This window comes from Bos indicus, chromosome 25 (assembly GCF_029378745.1).
Source record: "Bos indicus isolate NIAB-ARS_2022 breed Sahiwal x Tharparkar chromosome 25, NIAB-ARS_B.indTharparkar_mat_pri_1.0, whole genome shotgun sequence".
Taxonomy (NCBI): Eukaryota; Metazoa; Chordata; class Mammalia; order Artiodactyla; family Bovidae; genus Bos; species Bos indicus.
In genome coordinates this window covers 7540207-7562512 of record NC_091784.1, presented here as the reverse complement: position 1 = coordinate 7562512, position 22306 = coordinate 7540207, and the positions used below count along the sequence as shown (strand labels likewise).

General features: G+C 46.0%; 1 protein-coding gene across 18 annotated transcripts in view; it reads right to left on the bottom strand.

Annotated features, from left to right (window-relative positions):
• Nucleotides 1-22306, bottom strand: part of RBFOX1 (RNA binding fox-1 homolog 1) — a 2439741-nt gene that overhangs the window by 136500 nt on the left and 2280935 nt on the right. For all 18 annotated transcript variants that reach the window (XM_070779612.1, XM_070779617.1, XM_070779611.1 and 15 more), the window contains one exon: nucleotides 5537-5680. In XM_070779612.1, the coding sequence (XP_070635713.1) occupies nucleotides 5537-5680 (144 nt within the window). The remainder of the gene's footprint in view (nucleotides 1-5536; nucleotides 5681-22306) is intronic.

Sequence of the window (22306 nt, the reverse complement as noted above, 5' to 3'; positions counted from 1 at the left end):
ACAGGAAGCACACATATTTATGGGTAGAGAAACTTGGAAAGGACTTCCTCTAAAACCAACAAGCAAATGTCATCCACGGAACCTTCTCGAAGCAGTCAACACAAACGCACTTCCTTTAAAATAAGATCTGGTTGAAGAGATCGCTTGGTCTCAGGTGGTGATGGGCGAACTGTGACTTTCTCTGGAATGAGGAGTCCTGCATCAAATAGTTAACATCTTCCATTTGTTGGAGGTTATAGTTCTGCTGATGAGCTCAAAGATACTGCTCTGTGTATCCCTTATAAGGAAACCAAGACCTGCCCCAAGGCTGCACTGCTGTTTCTTGACTGCTCCTCCCTTTTCTCGGCCTCCCCTCCCTTCCCTGATGAGCAACTGTTTGAACCTGCCCATCGGAGAAGGGGACACAGAAATACGTTTGTGGCTAGAAACCTCATGGGGTCCTGATTGGTTTCCACCATGCTCCTTACACATGGGAAATATCCACCTCATAACTATATTAAGTCAACGCCAGTAAACAGGGATTGGGAATACATGGATGAGTGGAATAAACATGAGAAAGAAAGAAAGAAAAAAGATCTGACTGAGATACACGTGTGCTCAATTGCTCAGTTGTGTCTGATTCTTTGCGACCCCATGGACTGTAGCCCACCTGCCTCCTCTGTCCATGGAGTTCTCCAGGCAAGATTCCTGGACTGGGCTGTCATGCCCTCCTCCAAGAGATCTTTCTGATTCAGGGATTGAACCCAAGTCTCCTGTGTCTCCCATGCTGGCAGGCAGATTCTTTAACACTGAGCCACCTGGGAAGCTGCCGGTTGAGACAGCACCAATCAAAAAGTAATCTTCGCATGTCTCATTCCCTAAATGGAGCAATGGCACCACATGCCCTGAAATGGTCTCCATTGTTTGTTTCTTTGGCAGTTGCCATGGGGTGGAAGTTTCTCAAAGCCAGTGAAACAAGCCGTAAGAAGAATGCTGATGTAAGCCCCCTTTCTAAGGCAGTTGTGTACTATATTTATAGTATCAACAGTTTAATTGGGAAGTTTGGTACTAATGATGTAAACACAGCTGGCACATTTTCAAGTTAAATAGACACGACTCATTCGCAGACATAACTAGGATCTATTTGCCCAACATCGGCATTCAGCCGTGTTCAACAGTCTCAGTTTCCACTGGAGGGGTCTCGACAGATGCGACAAGGTTAAAATCCTGGAGCTTATAGGCACACACTCGGGCCAAGAGGTACCGCCCATGTTTAGACCGGCTCAGATCAAATAATATTTCTCTGAAAACCTCTGAAAGGTGTTCAATGGATACAGTATAAAACAGGAAAGTCAGCTTAGTTCACAGAATGTTCATGGAAGCTAAGAAAAGGCAACATCCTAGTTTTCTTAGGGCTGTTTTCACGTTTCAGATGTGGGAACAGGAGGAGGCACCCTGCCATGTCTGAAAATATCTCTGTTTTGTCATTTAAAAAGTCATCATGAAAGCCCCTTCTTCTTCTACTTTTAATGAAAGTTTCTTCTGCATGTTCTGAAAGCCATGTAATCTGTCTTTGGTGACAATAGAGACTTCGGTGGGTCATATTCATGCCCAGAAGGCCTGTAGTTTGATAAGAAAAGCATGGCTGTCACATGGACAAGCATGAGGTAAAATCTGGACCCAGTACTCCCTGAGTAGCTGTTACTGAAGACAACTCTAGGATACAATGGCTTGTCTCAGTGGTCTAAATCTAGAACTACCTCTGTGTACAAGCAAGCGTGCTCAATCGCTTCAATCATGTCTGACTCTTTGTGACCCCATGGATTATAGCCCTCCAGGCTCCTCTTGTCCATGGGATTCTCCAGTCAAGAATACTGGAATGGGTTGCCACACCCTCCTCCAGGGGATCTTCCCAACCCAGGGATCGAACTCGCATCTCCTATGTCTCCTGCATTGCCAGCAGATTCGTGACCCACTGAGCTACCTGGGAAGCCCATAACTATCTCTCTCACTTCACAAATGCTTACTTTTAAATGTTAGGTTCAACTGAGCTTTTTATTCAAGACCAAGACATTGTGACTAATTTGATGGCAATCCATACAATGTTTGCATGGGCCCATGGAGAATTCAAATGGAAAGGAAACACGCTCTTTGCGACCTCTGACATGTTTAAGAGGAAGGTAGCAGGGCCAGAATCCACATTCTTTCCAGTGAAACCTCCAGCACCAAGGCCCCTGATAATATAAGAGATCCATTCATTCACATGCCAATTGATCTTTTAAAAAAGACTCTGGATTCTGGACTTCCCTGGTGGTCCAGTGGTTAAGAATCTGCCTGCCAATGCAGGGGACATGGGTTCGATCCGTAGTCAGGGAAGACCTCAGATGCCACGGGGCAACTCAGCCCATGTGCCACAGCTACTGAAGCCCACATGCCCTACAGCCTGTGCTCTGCAACAGGAGAGGCCACCAAGGAGATACCTTTGCACCATGACAAAGAGTAGCCCCTGGTTGCCACAGCTGGAGAAAGCCCACACGCAGCCATGAAGACCCAGAGTAGCCAAAAATAAATAATGAAAAATGCCCTGGCCTCTGCTTTGGATGTAGTGGCCACAGGATTTTTGACCAAGGGATGTTCCATCTGAAAGGGAAACCCTAGGAAATCTAAGATGATCTGGATGGTTTCATGCCAAACACTGCAACACATTCATCATAAAGGATACAAAGTGAATTGTGGAAGAAGGGAAACGAGGATTGTGACAAGGAGGCACCAAAGCCACAGTTTAAAAGGAAATGTTGAGGCACCTGCGGTAACCGATAGGCGTGTAGGGTTTGCAAACATCATGGCTGAATGATGCATGGATACAGAACCTGTTCAGAGCACTGCCAGGTGTCAGGGACTTTGGGAAAGAAAGTCTCTTTACTCTTGTGCTGTGGTTTTGGCTTGCAGTCTCCACAGCCATACTGAACAAAAGGGACCAAGAAGAAAACTGCAAAAAATCTTTGTGAGAGTTTTTCTCTGCTGTCTCTCCCTTTGTAGCCCCTGCTACAAGGAACCAGGGCAAAACACGGCAAGAAAAGGAGAGATGACATCTCACATCCCAGTGATGTGGAAAACAGCTGATTGGGATTAAAATGCAATTTCTTAGAGTAACTGTGACCTGAAACAGGAAACCACGCTTAATTCTCTCAGCTGGAGTGCAGAGCCAGTCCGAATGTTACAGATGACTTTTCACGTGATTCATGTCAGTAAATGCAGCACACAACCAGAGTGGGGTGGCCACCACTGACATCTGCCCAGGAAGAATAGATTCTGCAGGATTAAAATTCCACGTCTTCAGAATGGTGGTTGTAAACCAAGAAGACCTCAGAGTTATCGCAGAGTCCAGGAATTTGTAGCTGCTGGATGATTTTTACAGACGTGTGTGCGCAGAAGCATGCTCAGTCGTGTCTGACTCTTTGCGACCCTGTGGACTGTAGCCTACCAGGCTTCTCTGTCCATGGAATTTTCCCAGCAAGAATACTGGAGTGGATGGTCACAAAGCCCACCAAAAAATCTTGCATACTTTTAAAAATGGACACACAGGCAGCTTGTGATGAACTGAATTAATTTCAGGATGACTGACTGTGTGCTGCGTTTTCTGAATGTATAGATGGATCCTAAGTGTCTCTATCATCTTGTCAAATTGACATCTTGTCAGTTGCTTGAAAATTCTGACTTTTACAAACAGTGGCTCTGAAACTAGTAGATTCTGATCAAGGTTTGACAACTGGTAGCACGACCGATTTTGGCAAGACTTTGCTCTCTACCACCTCTCCTGTACCGCCCAGTAAGAACAGACAGGTTCAAATATTCATGCAAGTAGGATCCGTTTTTGGCATCTAGCTCTGAATATTTTGAATACCTTTGCAGTGGAGCCCTCTGGTCACTTTCAAGATAATCAAGAAGACCAGAGAGCACACAGCCATCCTCAGGGGTGGGAGTCCGGGTCTATCGCAATGAGTGACACCCGAAAAGAGCACAGGATGGTCATTAAGAGGACCAAATTCCAAGTCAACATCCCAGTGACACTTGATGAGTTAAGACAGATTGAAGAGCGAGATGACTTTCGAACCAGACCTGACAAAAGCGATCTAATTCCTCAGGCTGCCCGTCATTCAAACCTGGTCTCCTCACTTCACACACACTTAACCTCGACTTTAACTCCGAATGCTCTGCACTTTTCAAAGTCATCTTTGACCTGAAATTGCCCGAGGGTATCTCTGCTCTGCAAGAGTTAGAGGCTCAACTCAAGGTTATTACCAAATGAGAGAGATAAAAGAGCACAAGCTGACCTTTTCCACTGAAATGTCAGGATTCAGGCCTGGGTATCTTAGCTATGACACTTCGTTGGCTTTTGTGTCCAATGCATACTTGATAAACATCATGCATGCTAAAGAAAACATGTGCATTCACCCCACCATTGCGGAATGATGACACAGAGCTGGTGTTTTCATACGGAGAATGAGCTCTACCTGGCCCAGGCCTAGACTTGGAAAGTTGAGCCTCTTCTTATTCCTTTTGTCATCTCTGCACCCATCCAGAAGCTCTTAGAAGGGGACTCTCGGGGCAGCCAACCTTTACTCTAAGTTGAGTGTTAAGAATGTAATTTTGTTCATTGAATCCACAGACATTTCCCACCAACGCTGGGCTGACATAGACAAAGGGACTGTGACTCTATTTGTAAAAAATGAATGATATCCAAGCTGTCATAGCTTTGTCCTTTGGTGGAACTGAGCCCAAAGAGATGGCAAGCTCATCCCTTCCCAAGGTGGATGGTGCAAAGGTCATTCCAAAAGAGAATCAGGGTCACAATGTCCCCCAGTCAAGTGACTCTACCATTTCTTCTCTCTGGGTTGGTGGTGTCTTCTGTCTTGCTCCCTGTTCCATCATGGTGCTTGAGCAAGACTGTCATTTGTGGCATATAATCTTTAAGTTAAATCTCTGAATCCTCACCACAGATTCCAGAAGAACATATATGGCAGGATACAAGTCAGACTCTGAAATCTGCAGTGGTTTTGTTTTAACAAGGCTTTATGCAGAACTAATTATTCTCTACAATCACCTCTGAGATATAGATGCTCAGTACCCGGGAAAGAGCAAGGTCTGCAGAAATATGTTATGAGTCACTCTTCCCAATAATTTGGCAACCACTATAGCGAGAAAAACCAAGATGACCCATAACTATGTTAGCTGTCACATGGGTCCCCAGGCTCTTGACAGGGGATCAGCAATGAGCTTGTTTCAAGCACCTGGGAGCCTATTTTCCATTCGACATTCAAGTTACTAACTTGAAGAAGTACCGTTGGTCCAAGTGCAAACATGGTGAACACAGCAGAAAAGTTTATCCTAAAATCATGGAGATCCTGGCCAAAGAATACCCTCAGATAGGATCTAAAATGCCTTCCCCCCACCCCTGCTCACTTTGTATTATGAATACCAAGAAATTACATGAGGAGGGGAGGACTCTGGGGACCCCAGAGCGGCCACTGCAGAGGAGAAGAAAGGCAGTACTTACACCAAACATTTGTCGGAGGTCCGGATCCCGGAACCGGAAGGGGATGTTGGAGACATGCAGCCTCTTGGGCTGGGACTTGTTTTCCGTGTTTTCAGAAGGCTGTGTCTGGGGCTGGCCATCCGTGGGTGCCGAGTCATCTGTCTGCTAAAAGAACAAGAGCAAAGCAAAGAGGCTCAGAGTGGACCTGAACGTGCTTTTCATAAAAAAAAAAAAAATATATATATATATATAGGCGTATAGTAGCTTTAGTGTCGTGTTAGTTTCTACTGTACAACAAAGTGAATCAGTTATACATATACATATATCCCCACTTTTTAGGATTTCCTTCCCATTTAGGTCACCACAGAGCGCTGAGTAGAGTTCCCTGAGCTATACAGTAGGTTCTCATTAGTTATCTAGGTTATGCATAGCATCAATAGTGTATTACGATGCAGAGCATCAATAGTGCATATATTCAATTCCAATCTCCCAATTCACCCCACGCCCACACCATCCCCCCTTGGTATGCATACAATTTGTTCTCTACCTCTGTGTCCCTATTCCTGCTTTGCAAATAGGTTCATCTATACCATTTGTTCTAGATTCCACATATATCCAGTGTGCTTTTGCTTCCTCAAAATGGTAGAAAAATGCCAGAACAAAGGAATAATGCAGGAAGAAACTGCTGAATCATTCATTCATCCAGCAAAGATTTATTGAAAGACCACTGAGTGCCCATCAGAGATCCAGGATTCAGCCACGAGCAAAGGAGCAGAGATCCTTACTATCATGGATCTAATTCTTACGGGGGAAGAACTAGACAATAAACTCAAGAAATACAGAGCTGGAGGATGGAGATAAGAGGGAGGGGGATAAAGTAAGGGCAAGGACTCGCTGGAACTGGGGGGCAGGGAGTTTCAGTAGGTAATTAGAGAAAGCTTCATCTAGAAAGGAGACTCCTTCTTTCATCCAGGCTGTTCAAAATCTTAAAATATGCCTACCTAATTGCCAAGGCTGTACAGATAAAAACATTAGTAAATCTCATAAAACATTTGAAAAGGCTGTTTGGTATTCTGAAGTCCAAGTAACCATCTGATGGACTTAAATTTTTTCAAGGTTTTAATTTTTCCTTTCTTGATTTTGCATACCTGTGCTGTTCATGACAGTTGACCCCATGTGGCTCTTTAAACGGAAATGAATTAAAATTAAATCAAATGGGAAATTCAGTCCCTTCCTCACAGTAGCCACATTTTTGAGTGCTCAGTGGCCACACATGGCTGTGGCTTCCGTGTTGGACAATGAAGACACAGAGCGCCTATGTTAGAAAGTTATATTGACCCAAGTTGGTGTTGACAATGTTACATTACTGGTATAGTTTGTTACTCTGCCTCCTACTCAGTCCCATCCTCCAAGGAAAAGCCCGGATAACATGATACTACAATGATACCCCCATTGAGGCAGGAACCAGGAGAAAAGTCACAGTAACATTTGATTCAATCATCTAGGCCACTTCCATATGCTCAGTTCTGGAGTTTAACATTTCAGAGATGCTTCTAGATGCTTTCTCTGCAATTAGCATGTACTGCCTCTAGGTGGCAGTAGACACCATTCACATGAAATGTCTACTTCGCTAAAACATGATGGAAAACCCATGAAAAAGGCCATCAAGCTTATGAAGGAGAAATCGTCCGCTCATTCAGTTCAGTTCAGTTCAGTCGCTCAGTTCTATCTGACTCTTTGCGACCCCATGAATTGCAGCATGCCAGGCCTCCCTGTCCATCAACAACTCCCAGAGTTCACTCACACTCAGTCCATCGAGTCGGTGATGCCATCAAGCCATCTCATCCTCTGTCGTCCCCTTCTCCTCCTGCCCCCAATCCCTCCCAGCATCAGAGTCTTTTCCAATGAGTCAACTCTTCCCATCAGGTGGCCAAAGTACTGGAGTTTCAGCTTTAGCATCATTCCTTCCAAAGAACACCCAGGACTGATCTCCTTTAGAATGGACTGGTTGGATCTCCTTGCAGTCCAAGGGACTCTCAAGAGTCTTCTCCAACACCACAGTTCAAAAGCATCAATTCTTCGGCACTCAGCTTTCTTCACAGTCCACCTCTCACATCCATACATGACCACTGGGTAAACCATAGCCTTGACTAGATGGACCTTTGTTGGCAAAGTAATGTCTCTGCTTTTACTTACAAGCAATCTAGAAGCATATAACTAGGACAAAACTAATAACATGGACATAATCAGTGACTTTCTCATCAACCCTTGTCCTTATCGACAGGTTTCACTGAAATTTCCTTCCTAACACACACTGAATTGTATTTGTAAGGTAAGACATTCTGGTAGCTGGCGTACTACACTTCCAAGCTTCTTTGGTATCCAAAGCCCTACCAGATACTTTCTTCAACTTCCAAGGGTTGTGTCAAGAAGATAATACACTTGGTTATATTCCTAATGCTGCTGGATCTAATAAAAAGGCTGGTGATAGTTCTCTACCCTGAAAAATGAGTAGTAACAATGCTGTTGTTCAGTCGCTAAGTCATGTCTGACTCTTTGGGACCCCATGGACCGCTGATCCCAGACTCCTCTGTCCTCCACTGTCTCCCAGAGTTTGTGCAAATTTATATCCATTGAGTTAGACAATAACAATGGTGCATACCATATAAGGCTCTGTGATGACCAAACACCATAACACATGAGGCATCATGCCACGGTTCCCAGCACAAGACACAATCAATAAGTGGAAGGCAAGGCATTTTTTAGAATGATGGTGATTTTTACCAAAAATGTCAAAGTGAGAGTGAAAAAGTTGCTCAGTTGTGTCCGCCTCTTTGCGACCCCATGGAATAGTCCATGGAGTTCTCCAGGCCAGAATACTCAAGTGGGTAGCTGTTCCCTTCTCCAGGAGATGCTCCCAACCCAGGGATCGAATCCAGGTCTCCTGCATTGCAGGCGGATTCTTTACCAGCTGAGCCACCAGGGAAGCCCTAAAAATGTCAAAGGAGAGGTGTAAAAAGCCTCATTAAGGAAATATGAAGGGAAGCTTCCCATTTGCTTGGTAAACACATCTTTCCTGAGCAACTACTATCCACGAGGCACATAAGTTCATCCCCCAAAGCATACACAGTATCTAGCTTAGCAGAAGAGAAAGAGGCAGAAAAGACAATGGTTAGACAGACTATTAAGAGGGGTCAGAGTGACCCTCAGGGGGTTGAGTCACTCTAAATCAGGGACACACCATATGGCTGGTGGTTCCTTAGGCTTGCTGAGTCTGGAGGTTACATTTTTACCGGGACATGTCTAAGAGAAAAGGTGGCGCTGCACCAGTGGTGAGCAAAGTATGTGCCAAGATGCAGAGAGGTGAATTCTGGATTTAGGGGACTGAGGCAGGAGACAGACAGGCTCCAAGCTAGGCATGTACAACTAGCCTCCTTTTCACATTTCCTGAGGAAGGGGGCAGGTGGGCTCCAGGCTAGATATTTACAATCAGCCTCCTGTGTGCACTTTGAAATAGAAAACAGCAATAGAAACAGGGTAAATAGCCAAACTTTGTCTCCTGGGGATATTAACAGCTATGGCAAGGACAGAGAGGGACGAAACCCAATTTGAGTAAAGGATCAAGAGGTCATATATTTTCCATCCTTGGGGCAAGGGAGACACTACACATGCCCAGAAAGGCTCCTTGGAGGTCAAAATGGAGGGGGCACCACCCTATAATATATGATGCCAAGCACCCCTCACCACCCCTGCCCCGCACTGGCCTCTGGGAAAAATCCATCTTGGGAAAAAGTTTCACAGGCATGTTGGGGAGGGTCCTAGGGCAGGTCAGGAGTGGGAAAAGAAATGAGATAATTGGCCAAAGGTAAACAAAGATCTGGGCTTCCCCAATGGCTCAGCAGTTAAGTATCTAATTGCAATGCAGGGGTTCGATCCCTGGGGTGGGAATATCTCCTGGAGAAGGCCATGAGATTCTCTTGCCTAGAGAATCCCATGGACTCAGGAGTCTGGCGGGCTCTATACTCCACAGGGTCACAAAAAGTCGGACACGATTGAGGCGACTGAGCATGTAGGTAAACAAAGATCTGGCAGAAATGCCCTACATAAATGACTTAACTGCCTCTTTAATGCACGCTTCCTCATTAGGGGGATGCTGACACCCTTTCCCTTTGGGTGTGTGTCTCTGCCTTGCTTCTGTCTTAACAAACTACTTCTCTGTGTGCTCTCCAACTTGGTTGTGCTGTGTCTCTAATCATAAATTTTGTACCTCTTTCTACAGTTTTTGCCTCCTTGAGAAATGCATTTTTCAATGGGGCAAGGGCCCAGGGAATTTTGCTTCCAGCCTCTAGCCCCTGGGGAACTAGTGGCTAGGATTCATGGTTTTCATCCAGGCTACCCAGCTCACTTCCTGGGCAGGGCACTAGGATCTCACTTTAACTCACACCTCACTGGCACCCCTTTGAGATTGGGACTACAGGCAGACCTCCATGTCACTGGTCAGAGGGAGCGTGCATGAAGGAAGGGTGGGAGAGGACCCAGCAGAGGGAGGCAGGGGGTGGACCTAAAGAACCCTACGGGTAGATCAAGAGGATACAATTTTTCCTTAAGGACCATAGCAGCGTGGTGACATGACCAGCATGAGACACAGGCTGAGCCACGCTAGACAAATGACAAATGTCTGCCTCCTGGCTGGTTGACTCACCGACTGAATCGGTGAATGCGTTAGGAGTAAAGGAAGAAACGAATGAATGAATGAGTGAACGGTCTCCTTTGCTACCCCCAAGTGAGAGGAAGAACAATATTACAACTTTGACACTTGTAAACTGGATATTTATATATTTATTTATAGTTTTTGGCTGTGCCGGGTCTTCCTGGGGCTTCCTAGGTGGTGCAATGGTAAAGAATCTGCCTGCTGACGCAGGAGACACAAGAGACGTGGGTTCAATAACCTGGGTCAAGAAGATCCCCTGGAGGAGGAACTAGCGACCCATTCTAATATTCTTGCCTGGAGAATCCCATGGACAGAGGAGCTGTAGCCCGCCAGGCGCCTTTGTCCATGGGGCCACAAAGATTCAGACAGGACTAAGCAATTGAGCACACACACGTGCACAATATGAGGTCTGGAGACACATCCACGAGACGGAAATGACCTTGAAGCATGAGACTGTCACTTTCCGAGGGGTTGGGGGTCCTACTGCTCAAACACAAGACTCTTCAGTTTGCAGAAGCAGCAGGGTAGTTCTTAGGCCTTCAAGCCACTTTTCCCCTTCAGTCAGAAGTTGCTGTTCAAATGCAAATGAAAACCTGCTCCTTCTCCTCCCAAGAAGGAAACTTAAGATTTGGATTTGTGTGTAACTGCTGGATGTTTCAGTTTAATAAACCTAATTAGGAATTACAGAGATTACGATTAAACATATTAAATGATTAATAGCATTATGCTGCTCATGTGAAAATTTAAATTAATCATCTTTAGTCAAACAGGACTTTGGAGAAATCTTTGTGTTGTTTCCTTTGATAAAAACACGCAACGCTCAATTGATCACTGCGCTCTGGGCACAAATACAAAAAATGCTCAGAAACGGCTACACCGAATACCTGTGTGTTAAAAGTAATTTTTAAAGATAACACAGAAAAAAGAAAAAACTAAACCAAAAAGTTATTTCAGACATCGTCGGGAGCTTCTCTGGTGGCTCAGTGGTAAAAGAAGCTGCCTTCATGCAACATGGCTTCGATCCCTGGGTTGGGAAGATCCCCTGCAGAAGGAAATGGCAACCCACTCCAGGATTCTTGCCTGGAGAATCTCACAGGACAGACGAGCCTGGTGATCTGCAGTCCATGGTGTTGCAAAGAGTTGGACATGACTTATCGACGCAACAACAACAGAGGAATGGAAAAGGAAAGGGAAGAGGGAGGGTATCAGTATCCAGAGGCTGACAAAGAAGCATAAGGAAGCAATCTAGAAGATTGAGTGTGCTCGCTTGTATGTTGCGATGTGATGAGGACCATATGGAGCACAAGGCAAACAAAAGAAGCTGCGACAAAAGCCTCGATCTCGCGAGGGGTCAGAGCTAAGGGAATGACCCTTAATGACCCCTCATCTTGAGTATTTCAGGCTGTGAGGTTTCCTTTTTGCTGGGAACTTTCAGGGAAAACATATTCAGCACATACTCAGGGTTTCATATCCCTCTATTAGTCTCCTAAGAAATTACCAAAAACGTAGTGACTTAAAGCAACAGAAATCGATTCTTTCTCAGTGGCAAGGGCCAGAAAAGTTCAGTGAAGATGCCCTCAGGGTCCCGCTCTGGCCAGAGACTCCCAGGAGGACGTCCTTCCTTGTTCTTCCAGCCACTGGTGGTTTCTTGGCTCGCCTGAGCTGCACTGCTAGAGTCTCTCATCTCTGTTTGGCTTTCTTCCCTCTGAGTGTCTGAGATTCAAGTCTCCCTCGGCCTTTTTTCTTCTTATAAGGACATTAAGGACACTGGATTTAGAGCTCACACTAAATTGAGGCTGATCTAGTCTTGAGATCCTTAACCTAATTGCATCTGTAAAGACCTTTTATTTTATTTTTTTTCCAAATAAGGTCACATCCCCAGGTTTATGAAGGTCAGAACACGGACACATATTTGAAGGCCTTTGTTCAACCCACGAAGTCCCCTGCTAAGCAAACAGATGGGAAGTGCTTGGAAAATGAGTAACTGTTATCAAGAATTATCAAGGAACGGTTGCACTTTTTAACCAGTCCTGGTGGTATGAGGCTTTCAAAACAGTTGGCCTCAACCCAGATGCAGAAGAAGGGAGAATGCCCCCACTAGAGCTGTCCCCGGGTTCTCAGCCATCACACTGGTCACTCTGATGAGTTCTCACTTCTCAGATGGCTCAGTAGTAAAGAATCTGCCTGTCAATGCAGGAGACGTGGGTTTGATCCCTGGGTGAGGAAGATCCCCTGAAGAAGGAAATGGCAACCCACTCCAGTATTCTTGCCTGGGAAATCTCACGGACAGAGGAGCCTGGAGGGCTACAGTACATGGGATTGCAAAAGTCAGACATGATTTATGACTAAATACTTTGGCCACCTGATGTGAAGAACTGACTCATTTGAAAAGACCCTGATGCTGGGAAAGACTGAAGGCAGGAGGAGAAGGGGATGACAGAGGATGAGATGATTGGATGGCATCACGACTCAGTGAGTTTGAGTAAACTCTGGGAATTGGTGATGGACAGGGAGGCCCAGCCTGCTGCAGTCCATGGGGTCACAAAGAGTTGGACATGACTGAGTGACTAAACTGAACTGAACAGCAAAATGAGAAGAGATTTGAGCCTTCCCTTCAAACACAGGCTCCAAGACCCCTTTCCGTACTCGCTCCTGAATGCAGTGAGGACCTTCAGCTGGGCTGAAGCCTCCAGAAAGGCCACCAGCACTTGAAAGATGAAGACCTGCCTGCAGGTTCCTCACACAGATGGACAAGCATCCCTGAGGAATCCACTAAAGCCTATGGCAAAAGCACAGGGTGAGATTTCTAAAGATAAAAATAAAACAATGTGAAAAAGCTACAAGACTTACTAACAGAAGGAACCATCTAGAACATGTCTTTTTGAAAGGCAGGATCTACCAGGTTTGCGATTACATTCCCTAAGGCTGGTGCATGTCAAAGCTTAGTGGGAATTAATCATTGAAAGAAGAACTCTTGATTTATCCGTGTCTGATTTTTTTTAAGTCACTTTGGCTCTAAAGTGAGACCCAGCTGAATTAGAAATGTACCTTGTAACCACGTCTGGAAGATTAGAAGGTGGAACTTAAAAACCAAGCAAATTAATACTGTTCCACTTGCTCAGAGATGGAAGGAAATTGAGATGAGTACGGATGTTAGCGGTGTAGGCAGAATGGCTGGGGTGTTGTCCCTCCCAGAACCTTCCAGGCCAGACCCTCACCCTGGTCTAGGAGATGCTGCCTTGATCCCCGTCTCCTGGTTTTCCCCCGTTTTGCTCACGAGCCCCTTGGCTCTCCCTTCAACACTCAGCACATTCCTTAGTCTTCACACCTGTTTATCTGTCCCCCTTGTCTGGATAATTCTCTCCCCACAACACTGTGGGTCAACTATCCTTTGGTAAAAAATAAATAAATAAATAAAACAGCTGCATCAGCATCTCCTCCCTTCATGCCTGTTGTTCTTGCACAGCACACATCACTTCTTGCTTTTGCATTATATGCTTCTGTTAATTTCTATCATCTGTCTTCTCTACCAGAATGCACAGTACATGAGAACAGGGAAGGCAGAACCTCTATGCACTTACCTCTTACCTCTTAGAGCAGAATTTCTCTACAACAGAACTGTTGGCACTGGGGGTTCCTTAATTCTGTAATGTGGGGATCACCTGGTGAACCATAAGATGTCCAGTAGCATCCCTGACCTCCACCCACTAGATGTCAGTGGCCTTCTCTGGGGCTAGGACAACTGAAAATCTCTTTGAGGCTTCAAAGGTCCTGGTGGAGCAAAACTGCACCAATTAAAACCACTCACCTAGTACACGTGGTAAGTTCTCTGTAAATATCTGTGGCATACATGAACAAACCTGGTTTTGCCACAAGTGAGTTGCATGAATCCTGACTTCATGTCTCTGGGTCTTAGTTTCAATTTGGATAAAATGATAAACCCTGAACGTTCCTTGGAAGAACTGAGCTGATGCTGAAGCTCCAATACTCTGGCCACCTGATGAGAAGAGCCAACTCACTGGAAAAGACCCTGATGCTGGGAAAGATTGAAGGCAGGAGGAGAAGGGGGCAACAGAGGATGAGATGGTTGGATGGCATAAGCAACTCAATGCACCTGACTTTGAGCAAACTCTGGGAGATGGTGAAGGACAGGGAAGCCTGGTGAGCTGCGGTCCATGGGGTCCCAAAGAGTCAGATGCAACTTAGTGACTAAACAACAAAAATGATAAATGCATCTCTGTCTAGATCCTTTAGTGTAGGGTCATGAAATCAAAGCACCATGAAGAAATGGGATCATCATCATCCTATTACAAACAGGATTAATAATCATCAGCTTTGTTCTTTATTTCTCAGGCCCATGGATGTCAATGACTCTGAAGTGCAGCTTCCTCATCATTGCAGGAAAGGTTGAAGGACCCTGTGTGTTCATCCCTCAGTCCTGTCTGACTCTTTGCAACACCATAGACTGTAGCCCACCAGGTTCCTCTGTCCATGGAATTCTCCAAGCAAGAATACTGGCATGGGTTGCCATTCCCTTCTCCAGGGGATCCTCCTGACCCAGAGATTGAACTCAGGTCTCCATCATTGCAGGTGGATTCCCTACCATCTGAGCCACCAGGGAACCTACATGATGCAAAGCCCATTAACTCCAGAGGTAGGTTTCCAGGAAGCTCTTGGCAGAGGTTCCCAAATACACTCATTAGAACGGCAAAGCCCGCTCCTGCTCTGGTCCAGTTCGAGGGCTCTATTAGGAGGCAGAATGTGTGCCTCAGAATTTTTCCTAATAAACAAACTCCCCAGATATCAGCGAAGGTTATAAATGTTAAGAAAACACCACCAGCTCTTTAATCTCCTGATTGCTTAGTGCTTCCATTAAAAAAAAAAAGAAAAGAAAACCTTAATAAAGAACCGTGGGGCTCCCTTTGCTATAATCGTTCCTAAGTCAATGAATAGCTCTGAGCAACCCAAGGCTAATCCTGGTGAAATTGGATTTTGATATCGACCAATCCAGGGACGACAGTTGGAGAGAGCAGGCATGGTCATGCAGGAATCCGCACCTTTCAGATTGTGGCCCCACCGCCCATGGTCTCCTCTCTCTCAGCCCAGGGACTCTCTGCTGAGTTCACCTGTATACCAGGGGATGACCAGATCTCTGGGAGGAGAAGCACAGGAAAAGGGCTTTCCCCAGGTGGCATTAGTGGTAAAGAACCCCAATGCAAAAGATAACAGGGACGTAAGTTCAATCCCTGGGTCGGGAAGATCCCTTGCAGGAGGGCATGGCAACCCACTCCAGTATTCTTGCCTGGAGAATCCCACGGACAGAGGAGCCTGGAGGGCTACAGTCCAAGGGGGTCCCAAAGAGTCGGACATGACCAAGGTACTGAGCATGCACTGTGTGGTCAGTTGCTCAACTGGGTCCAATTCTGAGACCCCCTGGACCCAAGGGTCAAACTTGCCATCTCTTGAATCTCCTGCATTGACAGGTGGATTCTTTACCACTGGCACCACCTGGGAAACCCACATTATATAATAGGTACTTTTTGAGTCATTCCAGGAACATTCTCTGGGTCCATCTTCTTTCCTGCTGAGCATCTCTCACTCTGCCATGAAGGTATCAAAAGAGACCATCCAAGACTCAACCCTGAGGCAGTTAGATTCCCCACCCTGCCCCACCTCCCAGTCAGCCCACTGAATATTCAGCATCTTCCCTCTGCTAAGGGCATCCCCCACCTCCACACACAAGGCTCTCAGTGGTGATAAATAAAAAGTGTACTTTTGAATAGCCAGCTGCTTCTCCCTCCTCCACCAATCAAGCTATTTCTCTGAGAGAAAAGCTGAGTGTCTTGGAGGTATTATTTGATTAAGTTGACAATATTATTGGGAGAGATAGTTGAGTAGCCACTGCGATGTACTTGGGACCAAATTGATTTGTGTTACGAACACTTGGCCTGTCTCTTCTCGCAGCCTGAAGAGCAGTCTTGATTTAGCCAGGAATGCCGGGTGAATTCAGAGGATCCGCAGACTCTCTCTCTCTCAATCCATGGAGAGCAGCAGAGCCAGAGCACAGACTAGCGTAATTCAATACATTGCACTATAAGCTCCGAAAATAATATCACAGAGCTTTGCAATATACCTATTTGATTTGATTTGTAAACTTGATAAAAAAGCAATCGAGAAAAGTTCAGGGGGAAAATATATATGTTCTAAGCAAAAATGTAACTATATTGAATGTGTACAAAGGACCACGGAAAGGAGCGAAGAGGTGAGAAAAGCATGCATACTAAACCGACTTCCTACCCTGGCGTTAGACAATATTACACACTCTCCATTTAAAACGAAGCAAGATGGTGCAAAGTGATTTTCCATTAAAAGTAATAATCGTGGTAAGCCCAGGGAATGTGCATTAAAACCCTCATCTCGGGTTCTCTAGAAATCCAACTTCAAAACGGGGCCTGTGCGGATTCACTCGGCTTCCTGCTTTTTTTTTTCTTTCCATTTTAGCTCTGTAGGCAAACAAATAAGTTAATCACACAGCTTTGGATGGAGTTAATGCCTCCTTCCTGATTCAGCTGGGCTGATTCTGTAGCCAGGTGACACAGAATTAAGAAACATGTTGCATTTCTTCCAACTCAAATTCAGTGCTCTGCCAGAATGATGAAATTCCTAGGAAAGGAGAAGGACTGGAGGACAGAGACAGGACGACTAAATATATTTTGGCTTTTGGGTTTTTTTTTTTTTAGGTCTTTGAAAGAATAGGATGAGCCTGCAAGGGCCAAGCACTGCACACATCTGTAATGGAGATGAGCTGCCAAGGTGTCTGTATTAGTCAGTGCTGGCTGCTGTAACAAAATATCCCAGACTGGATGGGTGAACCCACAGACACTCATTTCTCATGCTTCTGCAGGCTGCAAAGCCCACGATCAAGGTGCCAGCATGTAAGGTTTCTTGTGAGAGCACTCTTTTCTGGCTTGCCACCTTCTGGCTATGTCCTCATACAATGGAGGGGGGTGAGCACATGTGCACTCAGTCATGCCCAACTCTTTGCAACCCCGTGGACTGTAGCTTCTCTGTCCAAGTGATTTTCCAGGCAAGAGTACTGGAGGTGGTGGCTATTTCCTCCTATAGGGGATCTTCCTGACCCAGAAATCAAACCCATGGCATCTCTTGTGTCTTCTGCATTAGCAGGTGGATTCTTTACCACTAATGCAATCTGGGGAGCCCCAGAGAGGGGATGGCCTCTCTCAATTCCTCTTCTAAGGATACGTATCCAATCAGGAGGATCCCACCCTCATGATGTCACCTAAACTCAATAACTCCCTGAAGCCCCCACCTCCCAATACCATCAGTGGGTTAGGGTTTGAACATAGAAATTTGGGTGGGAGGCAAGGGGATGGGGGCAGTGGTGGGGAGAACCAATTCAGTCCATAGCAATGTTTAGCAGAATCTGCAAATACCTAGGAATAAGAAAAAGTGTTTTGCCCTAAAGGACTTCTCTGGTGGCTCAAACGGTAAAGAACACGCCTGCAATGCAGGAGACATGTGTTTGATCCCTGGGTCAGGAAGACTCCCTGGAGAAGAGAATGGCAACCCACTCCAGTATTCTTGCCTGGAGAATCCCAAGGACAGAGGAACCTGGCAGAGGGTGGGGCTATAGTCTGTGGGTTAGCAAAGAGTTAGACATGACTGAGCAACTAACACACATAATTATTATGGTGATGGACAGCTAGAACAGTGCCTGACTCCTGACAGTCATTTGATAAAGATTAGTTGAATGACTGGCACTCTGTTAAGCTCACTGCATCACCTGATGACTCAGAGAAGATTCTACTGTTTGGCCCCATTTTATGATCAAGGAATTTGAGGTTCAGAGAGCTCAGAGCTTCTTCGGGATGCTCAGTAATTACATGGGAGGCACAGTGGCAGGGTGGGTGGGACTGATTTCCTGGGTCAAACCCCTGAATGGCACATGAAGACCATGGGACAGCTTTCTGATCACCTGGTGATTAAAAACAGCCAGGTCCACTTTCAAGGACCTCCAAAGTCCATGAGATGCAAACCCACTTCCAAGTGCTGCAAACCTGCCCTGATGGACCTGCAGTAGCAGGGCGTGTTCCCTGCCTCTCCGCCCCTCCTATTTCAGCACTTGAGAGAGGAGGTCCACCCTGGGACCCTCTTCTTCCCCTGTTAGGGCTTGTCCTTTGGGGCAGGGATTGGAAAAAAGGATGTGGGAGGTGAGGGACATTCAAAGAAACAAGATGCTTCCCCATGGGGAGAAACAGGTGCCCTGCTGGGCTTTCTCTGTCATTCAGCCAGAGCGCATGTGTGGCTTTGCTGAGGGTGGTGAGGCCTGAGGGGTCAGCACGTTTGGGTTACTTGGAGCCATGTTCAGCCACCTTCCCCCTGCCGCCCCCATTCAACTTCTACTGTTGCCCAGAGCCCTGTGTCTTCAACGCTCCCAACTCTCCTTATAAGCAGGGTCCCCTCCTTGAGCACTAGGCTTTCTGGACAGCCTCAGAACCCCTTCCCATCCTTCCTCTGAACTTCAGGCTCTTCCAGGAGCCAGGGGAACCACAGGGAGCAGAGGACAGGCAGCCGGATGCGTTCTCCATGACAATCCTTTCCCATCCTACTGTTTCTAACTATGCCAGCACACCTCTACCTTTATAAATCCCCAGGTAAGAAGCAGGCAGGAATCCTCTGTTAATGACATCCCGGGGCCCAACTGATTCAAGAAGCATGTCAAGTTCTTGCATAAACTGTTCTGCCTTCTCCTGTTTTGACAGCATCATGAAGATCAGGCTTCTTCTTTAGCCCAGCAAGCACATAGCCTGAAAGAGACAGCAACCCCCACCCTCCCCCTCCAGGAGAGACTCTCCTACGGCTCTCCTCTCATCCCACCTGAGTCCCCGTGTTGTCTTTAATCCTCCGTCTCACTCAGAAATCAAGGTCAGCTTAAACATCGATTTAAAAAGAAAAAAAGTGTTGCTATTTTGCAAAGAATCTTCAAATCCTCAAAGATTCCTCCCCCACATGTATTTAATTTAACCAAATGGCAGACCTGTGCATGGTGTTCATTCCCCAGGCCTAAGAAGACTGCTGACAGCACAATCTGGCTGCAGAAAATGAGTGATGAATTTAAGATGAAACTGATCTCAGCTAAAATCCCTGGATTTGCCTTATTAATGACCTTTCTTTGTATAAATGCTTGAAACAAAGAGACAAGCATGCCGAGGGTTTTGTTCTAGGACTACTTGAGTTTTCTCAGTGTCTCAGACATATGTGGATGTGTTTCCAAGACATAGGGGGATGTGGTTGTGTGTGTGCGTGTGTGTGTGTGTGTGTGTGTGTGTGTGAACGTGGATCTGTCTATTCCGACACTTGAGAGCTAAAGAATTTTGTCTCATAATGTATGTGATTTCTGCAAATGGACACAGTTCTGGTTACTTCTGAGTTCCAAATCTTATTCATAAGTGGGCTAATTTCTAGTGCACTGGTAGATGGGGAGGAGTTTAAATATATATTAGGAAATAAAAATACTAAGAAGTGCACTCTGAAAGTAGACATGCCTGCATCTCCATTAGAGTTTGCTCTTTACCTAGACAGAGAGTAAACTTTTCCTTAAAGGTCTGTTTAGTAAATTGATGGCTGATCTGCCTCTGTTGAGTCCCTGGGACAGCAAGGAGATCAATCCAGTCAATCCTGAAGGAAGTCAACCCTGAATATTCACTGGAAGGACTGAGGCTGAAGCTCCAATATTTTGGCCACCTGATGCGAAGAACCAATTCATTGGAAAAGACCCTGATGCTGGGAAAGGTTGAGGGCAGGAGGAGAAGGGGAGAGACAGAGAATGAGATAGATGGATGGCATCGTCGACTCAATGGACATGAGTCTGAGCAAACTCCAGCAGATAGTGAGGAACAGGGAAGCCTGGTGTGCTGCAGTGCATGGGGTGACAAAGAGTGGACATAACTGAACGACTGAACAACAGCTGCCTCTGTCGCCCATGAAAGCAGCCAAAGGCAGTGAGAAGAAGGAGAAAGAGCTGCCAGTCCTGGGCCATCTCTCATCTAATTATGTCATTCGTAGCTCTAATAAGAATAGGGTGAGGCTGCAAGAGATAAGATTTTGGTGGTAGATGTGATGCTGCATGACCTAGGGCAAGTTACCTGCCTTCTCAGAGTCTCCAACTCTTCATCTGTTTAAGGAAAATGATACCACCTCCCTCCTGGGTCAGAGAGAAGCAAATGGAATTATGTCCCAGAAAGTGCTTTGACTACTTCAAGATGTTCTGTATCTATGAGCAACAATTTCCATTTTTGTGGGTTAAAGGGAAAAGCAAGATGTTCCCACATAGCAGATGAGAATATGGAAACCAACGTAGAGACTAGAAAGCTTGTTTATTCATTGGTAGTAGTAGCGTTAGTCGCTCAGTCACGTCCAACTCTTTGGGATCCCACGGATTGTAGCCCGCCAGGCTTCTCTGTCCATGGGATTCTCCAGGCAAAAATACTGGAGTAGATTGCCATTCCCTTCTCCAGAGGATCTTCCCGACCCAGGGATCAAACCCGGGTCTCGGGCAACAGGCAGATTCTTTCCTGTTTGAGCTACACGGGAGACCTGTAGTCACTGGACCACAGCCATTGAACCTTTAGTCATCTGAGGTCCTTCAACTTAAGAGACTTGGATTCAAGCCCAAGTTTTGTCCATCTCTCACTGTGTCCTGTCTCTGGATTGAAATTTAAGGCACCTGAAAACATGAAAGCATTGAATTTTGTGGCTTCCGGGTACCTATAAAGTTGACTAGTCAAGGCTCTGCAACTCAGGAAGGGTGAGTAGGGAGACCTGCATGAGAGACCCAGGGGGTTGTTCTTGTTGGTCCTCCTAGCAAAATGCAGGTTTTGTGTTCTGAAAGGTGGACAGCTTCACCTGTGGTTGGAGAGGTAGAGAGTGCTGTGTGAATGACATCAATCTATCTACAGGCATATTCAGACCACGTCTAAGTGACCTGGGGAAGTTAGTTGAAAATGCAGGTTTCTGGGCCCTACCCCACAACCGATTACTCACAATCCTGGACCCAAGATGAATCATTTATAATCATTCTCGTGGGCGACTCTGATGTATCTCAGAGTCACTGTTTCATTCTTTAGGGAGGCAGCAGTGCTGAGCTTTTGTGTCGGGACTAAGAAACCAAATGAAAGTGGAGCTCCAATCCCAGTTATCCGACCTTGGACTTGTTACACGGCCCCTCTACACCTCACCTCCTATGAATTCATTCCTCCAACGAGCACTGATGGACTGCCTTCCATGTAAAGAACCAGAAGATGGGGAGCATTAGGACCACAATGCAGGCACAGTGATGACCGGTGACTTAAGGTGTTTTTGTGAGCACTGAGTAAACATTAGTCACGGCACAGCAACCCTCTTGAGACACCTTCAATAAGCAAAAGCACCATTTAGAGGACACACCCCAAGCACTGGGTTGGATCTTGTGTGTATCTGGGTTTGCACACAGCTATTGGATTACCCTTGATTTTGGGGGGTACCCTGTCTCTCTGAATTAATTCCTCTACCTAAAAAGGAGACATGTATTTTTAAGGCTGATGGGGGTGGGGATAGGGTGGGGTAGGGTGGAGGCAGGTGATGTTTCAAAAGGTTTCTCAAATGGTTTCAAACGATTAGTCATACAGAATTTCTTATGGATCTCAGATGCACCTAGCTTTCTCTATGAGGTCATATTTAGAGAGAGAGGGGCTTGCCTGGTAGCTCAGCTGGTAAAGAAGCCTCCTGGAATGCAGAGACCCCAGTTCTATTCCTGGGTCAGGAAAATACCCTGGAGAAGGGACAGGCTATCCACTCCAGTATTCTTGGGCTTCCCTGGTGACTCAGATGGTAAAGAATCTGCCTGGAACATGGGAGACCTGAGCTTGCTCCCTGGGTTGGGAAGATCCCCTTGAGGAGGGCATGGTAACCCACTCCAGTATTCTGGCCTGGAGAATTCCATGGACAAACGAGCCTGGAGGGCTACAGTCTATGGGGTCACAAAGAGTCGGACACGACTTAGCAGCCAAGCAGAGCATACA